The sequence below is a fragment of the Nematolebias whitei genome, chromosome 17 (genome assembly GCF_014905685.2).
Source record: "Nematolebias whitei isolate Nwh7 chromosome 17, NemWhi1, whole genome shotgun sequence".
Taxonomy (NCBI): Eukaryota; Metazoa; Chordata; class Actinopteri; order Cyprinodontiformes; family Rivulidae; genus Nematolebias; species Nematolebias whitei.
This window is the reverse complement of record NC_056514.1, coordinates 7,058,176-7,070,691: the sequence shown is the minus strand read 5'-3', so window position 1 is coordinate 7,070,691 and position 12,516 is coordinate 7,058,176. Positions and strand designations below refer to the sequence as shown.

Below are 12,516 nucleotides of genomic sequence, written 5' to 3'. Positions count from 1 at the left end.
ACTTTTCTGTATATTTGAAAAAAAATATATATATATATTACAATATAAATAAGCAAGCCTACATGCTGGATTTGTATTTTATGAATCACTTCACTTCAGTGTAACAGAAGAAACCGTGTTTGTACTATCATCACATTATCAGAGTATCAGTTTTACATCAGTGGATCTTGTGGTTGATAATGTTTTTGCTGCATGTGTGTGTCTTATTGGATGTGCATGAACAGCTGAATAACTTTTGGTTATCGTTTTGTTTTAGTTATTGACTTGTTTCAACATGGCTGCCACAGCCAAAAAAATGCCAACAACTCAGTGAAGTTTACAAGTATTGACCTGAAAGGTAGAACGGCAGCGACTGAGATGATGCTCAACACATTCTTTGAGCTCTTACTGATTGCAAATGTTTGTTTAAAACTTTATCATTAAACATATTGGTGTCAACTCCGCCAGTTAGCAAAATATCTCAAACAGTAGATGTATTTTAATGAAACTTTCAACAAAATAAATCATGAAGGTTCATCTACAACTGATGAACCTTTGAAACTAGCCTCATTCGATGCCACAGCCAGCTGAAGGAAAACAAACACAAATGACTGTAAATCAATCAAAACTATGTGAAACTGCGTTTGAACTGGACAAGCTAACGGCCGTTTTACAAACATTCTTAAGGAAGTACCTCAGACTGCACATGTTGTGCAACAGCTAGCTGCTGCTGCAGTTACTTACATGTCAATAGTCACAAATTTCAATGTAATAACCATATAATGCAAAACTGATATCACTGTAAAGGTTTATAAAGCATGTTTGCATGAACAACCCCCAATTAAATTTTTGAAATTGGAGATTTTTTTTTTTCAATGGCAGCAATTCATTTTACAGTAAGTCTCAAAATTGGACTCGCTGTTAGCTCAACTGTTCGCTCAAATACATTCTACTTGTCCAGACTGAGAGTATCTACAACAAGTGAGATACTAACAGCCCATAAAACCAACTTTAAAACCCCAGGACTCTTTATTTAGCTTGTAATTGTTAAACTGTTTGTTTTATTTTTTTCTTCTTTGCATTTTTAACATTCTTCATATTGCAGTCTACGACCTCTGTGTCACCTGACCAGGTGAAGTTGTGACATCATCAGTGAATGAAGCAGCTTTTATAAAAAGGACAAGAAGAACATCTTTATCCCTCAGTTGAATCCATCTTGGAACAAACCTGATAGCAGCAGCAGCAGCAGCAGCAGCAGCAGCAGCAGCAGCACACACGGTGCTGCTGTGCACAGCTGCGTACAACCAGTCAGTTCAGTACATACGGTCACGTTCCCCAACACCGAGTCCAGAGGGAGACGCAGTGACCGCCTCGCCAGCTCATTCTGTTGGTCCGTGAGAGAGAAAAAGAAAACACACAAATGTGGCTATTCCCTTCGGACCAAAAGAACAGCTGCTTTTCAAGAGTCTGCTGTTTGCTATTCTACTCAACAGTCGTGTAATTAAATTCTCAACTGCTGATGGGCCACAAAAGTGCCCATCCCAGCCAGCCTGCTGGTCAGATCTCCTCCTCCTTCTGAACAGGGCAGCAGGAATTGTTTCTTTTTTTAATAAACAGAAGAGGGGGAAACAGATTGATACGAAACAAATCTGAAAACCATTGGAGCACCAAATATGATTTTAAAAACCTGACAAGTAGGACTTTATTATCGAGTATCACTCAGCTGTCACTGTCAATAAGGTAAAAAGAGACAAGAGCAGGAAAACAAAACCAGTAAAATAAAGTAATATAAAACCCCTGCAGAGCCTGCTTAGAAAAATGCAGGCCCCTGAACAAATGCTGTCAGTACCTGTTGTAAATGCTTTACAATGTTTTTCTTTCAGCTGCTCCCTGCAGCTGCATGGGTCAACAAAGCAAGATAACGTGTGTAAAAGATTTGGCAAGTGTTTTCGCTGAATGTTCTAACTAGAGCTGGTGAAGATTCTCAGTGACTCAGATTGACTAGAGCTGTCATTTATAACCCGAACCCGGAGCCCGGCCCAGCCCAACCCGGATTAGGGCCGGGCCTGTCCATAATAATGTGCTTAATGTGCGGGCCGAGTCAGTGTCGGGCTTTTGATAGTGTCAGCGGATACCCGCATGGCTGATGAACCAATTATATGGCCACATGGCTTGCCATACATTCACCAGTCACACACGGCCAGTTGACTGCATGCTGACAGGCCTTGAAAGAGGTAAAAAGTTCAGTTAAGCTTCAGATGGACTACTGCCAGCGATCCATCAGCCCAAATGAGCGTTCATTCAGCCACTGCACTCAGCAGAAGCGCGCGGCCGATGACCCAAACAGGTGAGATCACAAAATATCCGACATGTCAGAGCAGGGTCCGTGTCTGAATAATGCAGAATGCAGCAGAAGCAATTAATGAGCTTTGACCATGAAAGAACAATCACCCTCTCAGCTTCTTTCTTCTGCCCCCTTTACTCAGCTGCGCACGTCCGCTGACCGTTAATAATGTAAGCAGTCAAAGCTTAATTAAAAATGTCGGGGGGGGGGGGGGTGGAACCTGTAATTACTGTTAATTTGTCATATTGGGTGGGGTTCGGAAATGATAGCTTCGGGCTGAGGCCAGGTCCGGTCTGATTTTTTGGACTCAAACGCAACTTTAGCACAGACTCAACCTGAATTCAAACCCACAACCTCATGATTACAAGATGGCAGCTCTGACCACCCAGCTCCTGCAGGCCCCGGTTAAAGCTTCAGAGCACACAAATCCTGTTTCAAGAGCGCTACAATTTCAGTGAAACTCCTCAAAATAAAGGAGTCACTCTTTTCCCACCTCCGAGGCTCCACAATGATTAAATTCATTAAAATCTCTTCAACTAATTGCAGCTCATTTATGGCAGAGTAAATATTCAATTAATAGTGCCTTTTTAATAACTGTGATGCCTTCAATCCATCGCACACAACCTCCCTGTCATTAATTAAAATTTCTCTTCTGAGGTCAATTCAATTCCCTTTTACTGTTCATTAGCCTTAATGCAGAGCAGCAAAATAATCTATTAAAAGCTGTGTTCATCTTCCCTGAGCCATGTTCATGGGGGTGTTACATATTAGTCAGCGAGTGAAAAGGGGCTGGGGAGGGTTAAGCTTTCGCTTTGGTTCCCTCCAGGGCAAAGAAAAAAAAGTGGGCTTAAGCTCTTCCTATGTCAGGGTGGTGAGTTGAGCCCCAGCAAGCCCGAGCGGAAGCTCTTTACCGGTCTTGGTAACGTGTTAGGCCAAGGCTGACTGGCTGCCAAGCAGCCAGAGACAGAGCGCAGATGAATCAGCATTGACAAGGTGAAGCCAGCTTTGTGTTCACTCGCTGACAGCTCAGGTGCTCGGAGAGATGGAGACACAACAGATTACATTTAGGCCACTGCAGGAAAAGCAGGCCAGAAGACGGGGCAGATAAAAAAAACACACAGGGAGGAGAGGGAATCCAAAATGGCTCTTTAGACTCTGGCAACTTTTCTTACAGTTAAAAGAGGTGGTTGGAGCTGGGTTGCCAGTTGCTCCCAAAGGCAAAGTGTGACACAGAAAGGAAACCAATAGATTAAAGTGTGTCAGATGAAATATTGTGAAATAAGATTCAGCTGACAGTGTTCCTTCATTAAAGACAGCACAATAAGGGATGTGCAGTAGGACTCAGCTCACGTTATTCTACTATCTGAGCGAAGTAAACATCCTGCCTGAACCCCTGAAAACCTCCACTCTGAGACCAGGATTCATAAACCGTGTGTTTCAGAGAGGACACAGGCTGTTGTGCACACAAACAGCTGAACTGCAGCAGAAAAGCTGAGGATTCACTCAAAAAAATGTCTGAGACATATTTTAATTGCGTTTAATTATCAACAACCAAGCCATGTCTGTTTAGGTGCTGTGGTTACACCGACCACCACAATCATAAACCACTACAACTTCACTACAGAAGTTCTGTGTAGACTAAAGACCACCATGGGCCCATCACATTCTATTAGGCATAATAGGAAGTCCACTGGATTTTTAAAACATGCCAGAAGACCCAGCCAAGACCCTGCAAAGACCATCCATGTGTTTAGTTTCATCAGAGCAGGGTCAACTGCTATAAGACCAGGTCTAAATAAGAAGTCCATGAAAGCAAAGGTATACCCAACAGCTCCTTGGTGATTGTGACAGAATGTAACACTGTACATACAGAGCCACAAGGCTGAAGACTCACTGTATGCTTAGCATTATTTCCCAGATTAACAACCAAGTTACTGTATTCCAAAACTCTGCATCTCCAAGTTGTCCTGAAATTCAAATTGAAAATGTGGAGATAGGTGAAACAAAATGAAAGTCTATTGTTTTATGAGAGTAGGGATGAACAATTTAAATACCCATTCAATTGATTTCGCCTAATGTTTTGTGTCATGTGGGAAGAGGGTAAATGTTCTCTTAGGGAGCATCCATCTATACAATAACCACAAGGCAGAGCTGCTGCCAGACAACAAACATCAACGCTACACGAGTTTATGTTTTCTTGTCATTTCAGCGATGACAAAAGAGAAAAAGTGGAACTAACAAAAATGAAGCGTAAAAAAATATATAAACCAAATTGAGAAATGATGAAGCAATCAATTCAACATTTTTATTCAAATCACTATATTCTGTTTCTTCATGTTTTGCTTCTGTTTTTTTTTTAAATTTTTTTACAAACAAATTGAACTTCATTAAATTGATCCTTTGGAGAGAATAACAACTCTCATGGCTCTCCAAAGGTGTTTGTCTCTATAATCAGTTGCATAAACAAACCTCCAAATGCAGTTTGGTTTAAAAAAGACAATTACAAGGTGGTGGGCGATTCTCTTCTGCTGAAACTGAATCTCTAACATTGTATACCTCGAGGAACACGGTTGAACGCCTTCTCCAAGTCCACAAAACACGTGTAGACTGGATGGGCAAACTCCCATGACCCTTCACCAACCTTAGTGAGGGTAAAGAGATGGTACCATGTTCCATGGCCAGTACGGAACCAGCATTGTTCCTCCTGAACCTGATGTTTGACAATCGATGAGACTTGCATCTCCAGTAACCCTGAATAGACATTACCAGGAAAGCTAAGGGGAATGATATCCCTATATTTGGAACACACCCTCTGGTCCCCCTAGTTAAAGAGGGGAACCATTACCCCAGAATACCACCCCAGTAACAGAACCACTACCCCAGAATACCACCCCAGTAACATTGCTCCCAATGTCCATGTGATGTTGCAAATGTGTCAACCAAGACAACCATGAACATCCAGAGCCTTACAGCCTTAGTTTAAACTTGAAATATTCATTAGTGAACATTCATAAAATATATGCATGTCCTGCATCATTTCATATGTTGTTAAACTGCATCAAACTAAAACATAAAACTGATATTTTGTCCTATTTCCTTTTTCCATTATCAGAAACTTCCCATAAGAGAAAATCTTCGTGTTTTTCACTTTTTTGTAGATATCACAAAACTAATTTTAACTGCTTCATTTCTATTTACTTATTGGTAAAAAAAAAGATAAATAAAAAAACGTTCTTGTTGCTCTCAGTTTGAACATCAAAACTCTGATGTGTGCCTGCACCATCTTTCATTGGGTTTACTCTGGTGGTGCTGATATTTTTCCTACAGAAATACATTGAAAACTTGTCAATGATTTTAAAAGCATTGTTTTCTTTAAAATTTATCACAGCTTACTTTATTGTTTTAGGCTTGGTTGCTTATGCTTTTTAGCTTTTGGTATGTTGTTAGCTACCTTTTGATTTTAGTTAGAATTTTTCTACGTTATGCAATGGGCTAGTTATTTGCATGTTTTAGCTAGTGTTTTACTATTGCTAATCTCAACTAACATATTTCATTACCTTTAGCTCTTATCTAGCATTTAGCTAGTTTTAATTTGCATTTGCTACTTTTCGTCAGCATTTTGTCACTTTTAGCTTTTATCAGCCATCCAGCACTCAGCATTCACTACATTTTTGTAGAGAATGCAATGTCTCTTCTTTAATTTAAAACCTGACTGACAAAATTCTGATCCCTACAGAATAAGCTCATTGTTTTGCTGCTAAATAAAGTCAGGAAACACTTAGAAGTCCATGTCCTGATTAAAACTTGACATTATGTTTCGGTTTCTATTTTTACTGTGGTACATGGGACATATCTCCTAAATCTCACAGACTCCACTACCAGTGGAGAGATTAACTCCAGTTCACCACTGAAGCAGATGTAAACAGGCACTGACCTATAAAAGCAGAGATTTTGAATTTCTTGCACAGAGCAATTTATAGCCGATTTGATTTCAGAGATTTCATTGACCTCCTGTGGGCCACATCAGGCCCACAGGCTGTAAGATGCCCATGACTGCTCTAACACTTTCTGCCCCAGCCTCATTCTGCTGCTATAATCCAAACGATACAGCAAATCAGCAATAAAACCATAACTGTGGACATATTGCAAGGTAGAGACACACTGACACATTCTAAGGGATAGAAATCCCCCATCAGGGATAAAACCTGATCAAAGTCCAGTCCAAGGACTTTCCCAGGGTCTTTCTGAGGTCTGTCATAAGAAGAAATCCACAGTGGCAGCAAGGTGCCATGGGTGGTTAGCTGCAGTGCATCCCTACAGTTGCCCAAGGGCAACCCTGTTCTGACTGTTGGGAAGAAAAAAGAAAAAAACTACCGGTACTCATAACATTAATCTTTCCATGCAAGTTTGCGCTTTCGAAGGCAGCCCATCTGTGAAGGCTTCCCAATTAGGTGCTGTCATATGGCACATGATGGAACAGATTTCTGTCCTTGGTGCACCACTGTATAGGAGAAAATAATAAACAATATGCTCAAGTAATCTGTTGTTAGGCTGCAGGGTTTCAACACCGAAGCCCTCAGAATCACATTCAAGTTTCTCTTTAACCGGAGCACAAGCTTTGTACATCCTCAAATAAGTGGATTTTGTTGCATTTTATCTCCAAAGGAACGCTCCTTAGACAAATAGCTCACATTGTCTGCCAACGCTAACCGAAGCAAAGATTATTGATCAGGGGAACATACCTTATCAAAGTACAATAGCTGTGAAACAGAACCAACACAAAAGCAGCAGAGTAGTGCAGCAGCACATCTTCAGGAACAAATTGGACAAAAGAGCAGCCACCAAAGACCGTTCATTCATCAAGTCGACTGCGGAGATAGCATCTGTGTTCGTGTGTGTTTACCTTTCGTCCGCCTGTGTTCAGCTTTATGGGCGTGAGGAAGGGGTCAAAGATCATGTGGCTGGTCTCAATGTTCACCGGAGACTGCCTCTTTCCGACTGAGCACAGGTTCCAGGCAGAGTTTACCAAGCCCCAGAATGACGGCACTAAACAAGAACAAAAGATGCAACAAAAGGGTGAACATCTGCACCAACAAGATAGCATGCTCTGTGCTACAACGGGTGCTACAGTGGAGGTTTTTACATTTTTTTCCCTGAACGTTCTACATGACAGACTCACAGCGAGATGTATAATATCAGATTTTAGTTAACGGACTGGGATGTTTGCAGCTAAGAAGTTTAAATATAAATGAATTGGTCAAACCTTGACAGTAACATTATGTGAACCCTCATCTGATATCACATGATGTCGTAGCGTGTTTGTTGTTCTCAGCTATTACCACACAGCTCTATAGTGATAAAATGGTTAAGTTACAGCCATTTTGTGTTGGATAATGTGAATAGGTTGTGGCAGCCATCTTGAATCCAGTTGACTTCAGATGTTAAGCAATTGTAGATGCATTCCATGATATATTTTGCTAACAGACACAAAAAAAGTGATGCCGATGGTCACGGGCAAATTTTTAAACGAACACCTTTTGCCAAATGTTTTTTTTTACATTTTTCTTTATTTTTGCTAATTTTGTCAGGACCACACTGTTCACAGGAGCACATTATTCTCAACTGAGTCAAACACATTTGTGTACTTTCTGTGGGCTTTTCTGAAGCTGTGGGAAGAGTTGTGAAATAACATTGGTGAAATAAACATGGTACACATATTAGGTACTATTAACAGTGTTTACTGACTTTTTACTGTCACTTTTTGGGGGGCCATATCATTTCCATTTGGACTCCAGTTTCCTGCCACACACATTAGCCTGATTGGTAACTCTAAATTGTTTCTAGGTGTGAGTGAGCGAGTGAATGTTGTTTGTCTCATTTGTCTCTTTGTGTCCCTGTGATGGACTGAAGACCTGTCCAGGTGTCCCCCGCCTCTCACACAGTGACTGCTGGATATGGGCACCAGTGATCCAACCCAGAAAGGAAGGAGCAGCTAAAGATGATGGATGGATGATTTCCATTTGGTGGTTTTAAACCGAGCTTCTTGTAAATCAAAAAATGTACCAAATTTTTCATATGTGGATTTTTTTTAACCCTCTGGGTCTTATTCTTATTTGACATTTGGGTTTATTCAGGCTGTTTTGGCCACGGCAGGCTCCTGTAGATTCCTCCCTGTAGCCGTTGTGACCAGAAATTATGACATTTAACATCCATCCATACATCCATCCATCCATCCATCCATCCATTTTCTTTACCCGCTTATTCCACTTTGGGTCACGGGGGTCGCTGGTGCCCATGTCCAGCAATCACTGTGCGAGGGGCAGGGTACACCCTGGACGGGTCGCAAGTCCATCACAGGGACACATAGAGACAAACGAGACAAACAACCATTCACTCTCTCACTCACACCTAGGGACAAGTTAGAGTTACCAATCAGTCTAACATGCATGTTTTTGGTCTGTGGGAGGAAACCGGAGTACCCAGAGAAAACCCATGCATGCACGGAGAGAACATGCAAACTCCACCCAGAAAGGCCCCTGGACCGGGGTTTGAACCAAGGACCTGCTCGCTGAGAGGCAGCAGCTCCACCAGTTGCGCCACCGTGCTGCGACATTTAACATGAAGAACAACATTTATGGCAAAACAATATCCTAACAATATTTTTCAAGATTGTCTTAGTAAGTTTTGTTGGGTAAGTGGTGGCACAGAGGCTAGAGAAGGTGCGCCTGTGATTAGAAGATCACCGGTTCAACTCCCTGTACCGATTACTTCAAAATGTGGGATGGAAAGGTGAAACACCCACACCTGCCTCCACCCTCATTTGCCCCACTCTCAGCCCTTGAGCAAGGCCCTTAACCTCCACCGTCTGTGCCCTGGGCGCCCTAGAGTATCAGAGACGTACGTACAAGGTGGAGTAAGCACATCCGTGCACACCCATACCTTCACACAAGTGTTTATCAACTGACTCAGAATAATGAGAACAACACTGTTTTTCTTTTTCTTTTTTTTACTAGGTGCACCAGAAAACATCCAAGTTCAAACAAAAATAAATTACAAAAGGTTAATGTTACCTTCAGATCACTTGTGTTCTTAATGTTCTAGTTTATGGTTCATTTAGAAAACCTTCATACTGTGAGTTGAACAGTTCTCAGGTCAAAACATTTCCACAGAAATATTCATATATTTTAGTGTCAATGAAAAGCAACCACCAGAAGTGCATTTGACACTTTATTCTGAGATGAGGTCCGTTTATTTATTAGCAAAAATATCCTCCATACTGTTACATTTGTGTTAGTGTCTAAAGGTCACAGCTTTGTAATTTAGAAGAACATCAATGTGATTTACACAAAAATAAAGACAAAGCATTTCTGCAGTTGTTTGTGAAACCACTAAACATTGGATTCAACACATGGTGTCAGAAAAAGCTCATCAAGATAATGACCTAGATGCCAAAATATTTTTAGCTTTTCAGACACTCTTCACACTGAATGATGACATCACTGTACTTTCATGGCCTTTTAGAATGTGACTGGTTGATTTGGATAGCACAAAAGCAATCCAAATGTGTCCATGCTTTGAGTACTTCACAAAAGTTTTTTTTTTCTACTATTTGTTTTCAGTGCAGAGATCATGTTCCTACAATATCCCGCTACATCAACAACCACAACTGCACATGATTCTTTCAGATCGCATCAGGATGCAGTTCATCACTAGAAGATCATAAAGACTCTTGGGATGTCCAAGAGGTGAGCCTCTCAACCTGTGTCTGTATCTGAGTCCAAAGCACTCCAAAAAGATACCTTTCAGCCACTTCCTGTGGCCAAGTACAAAGGCGTGCTGGGAGATGACTCTCAGCTAGTTTGCACGTCCAGGTCTGAGAGGATCCCAGGGAATGCTTCTCACCCTGATCATTGTGCAAATCCAAGGGGGTCCTGGGGGAAGCCACTCAGCCTGTTTTTTTTATTCCAGATCGAAGGGGTGCCCAGATTCAGTTTTTATGTGCTTCATGTGTCAGAGGGGTTCCCAATGAATACATGCAAGGCAGTTCCTGTTCACACCAGATACCTCTCCACCACCAGCATCAGGGCTGGCGTACGCTCCTGTTAGTTTATATTAAATTGTTTCCATGGCTTTGTACAACCTGAAGATATTTACTGTATATAAATATGTGAGGTTTAAGGCATCCAGCATCAGTTTTGGACTTGTTGTGGAGGAGAAAATGTTGAGAAATGAGAGGATGAAGGTGAAGGGGTTTTCTGTGCAGAAGTTCAACCACATTTACCAGAATACCTTTCTCCCCCAGCATGGCTGACCATGATGAGAACAAGCGCTTCTTGCTTTGCATCTAAAAGGCAAATGACGGATGGCTGAGCATAGCATGGTACTTAACGGCATGTGGAGAACTGATTATCTGTCTAGGCTGCATAGTTATAGCATGATCTGATCATTTGGGTTGAGTTGAGAGTTGCAGCAAAATCTTTGAGCTGCCAACTTTGTATGGGCGTGATGGTCTGTGACCTATGCAAGAGGCCACGATAGCCAGGTCTGCTTCAAATTATTGACGTCTAAACCACGGGGATCATTGTGGACCCCACATCATCATGGATATGTTGCTACAATGCTCCTTCACATTCTCCCCAGAAATCTAAAATTTAGACTTAAAGGTAGATATAGATGGACTTATCATACTCAGTTACGCACTATCAGAGGGGAACTAAATGCCTACGGAAAACTTCGCCAAGACCTTGCAAAGACTTTCCAAGTTCTAGCAAATGTTTATGTTGTAATTCAGTGTGAAGGAAGTCTTACTGAGAAAATCTATTTGAATGCAACATTAGTATATCAGACCTTTTCAGGTTTTAAGAACCAGAGACTTTTAAGGAATGCTATGTCTTTAATTTGTACTTAGTTGTATAACTAGGATAGTAAATATGAGTGTTCGCTTGTTTGGCAGGAGAGCTCACAGATCAGCCTACTATCAGCGAACACGTGTGTTGCGTGTAAGGTTGAGCAAACAGGATGGCTCAGTGATTGAATGTCAGCTCTGTGGAACTGATCCGTTATGTAAGACCTGGCCACCGAGACACAAAACTCAATTCTTCTCAGGGAGAGAAATAGATTCTCAGTATCAACCTCTGAAACAGGCAGCTTTTAGCTGAAATATGTTCTGCAGAGAGATCATTTTTTTTCCCCTTTCGAAGACGTCACACCTAGATGACTCACTGCTATTATGGTATGCAAATTTTATGAAGAGTTCCAACAAAAGTATAGATGATTTGATAATATGCAAATTTTGGATAAATCAGAAGGAAGCTGTCGCAACATCACATGAACTAAAAGCTAAAGGCTGAGAGACTTTAAGCTCCAGTGTTTGTGTTGATGCACTCTGCAGAGGAAACATTAATTTTGTTCAAACAGAATGATGAAGTCAGGAGAACCAGAGCACAAGCCTAACACAAACACCCTGTTAGCACTTCTTGGAGTGGATTTTTTAGGATTTCCTTTATTACCTACACTTCAGCAAACAAACAAACCACCACATGTCAGGTGAAAATGAAGAATGTGTTTGTGTGGTTGCAATAAAAAAGCATCTAGAAAATAATGTGCTGAATTTTTGGTTCCTTTGTCTTAATAACCATTAATGACTTAATTTTAGCCAAATGCATTTTGATTTTCCATCCATCCATTATCTTTACCCGCTTATTCCACTTTGGATCATGGGGGTCGCCGGTGCCCATGTCCAGCAATCACTGTGCGAGGGGCGGGGTACACCCTGGACGAGTCGCAAGTCCATCACAGGGACACATAGAGACAAACGAGACAAACAACCATTCACTCTCTCACTCACACCTAGGGACAATTAAGAGTTACCAATCAGCCTAACATGCATGTTTTTGGTCTGTGGGAGGAAACCGGAGTACCCGGAGAAAACCCATGCATGCACGAAGAGAACATGCAAACTCCACCCAGAAAGGCCCCTGGACCAGGGTTTGAACCAAGGGCCTGCTCGCTGAGAGGCAGCAGCTCTACCAGTTGTGCCACCGTGCTGCCCAGTTTGATTTTCCTATTATGAATATTAATTTTGTTGGTGTTTTTCTGTCTATCCGTCCATCAGTCAGTCCGTCCGTCCGTCCGTCCGTCCGTCCGTCCATCCATCCATCCATCCATCCATCCATCCATCCATCCATCCATCC

At 41.6% G+C, this 12,516-nt stretch overlaps 1 protein-coding gene across 1 annotated transcript in view; it reads right to left on the bottom strand.

The window, feature by feature from the left end:
- The window catches only part of ca10a (carbonic anhydrase Xa), a 937,335-nt gene that overhangs the window by 640,834 nt on the left and 283,985 nt on the right, over window positions 1-12,516 (bottom strand). Inside the window, exon 3 of the mRNA XM_037691574.1 lies at window positions 7,227-7,369. Coding sequence (XP_037547502.1) covers window positions 7,227-7,369 — 143 coding nt within the window. The remainder of the gene's footprint in view (window positions 1-7,226; window positions 7,370-12,516) is intronic.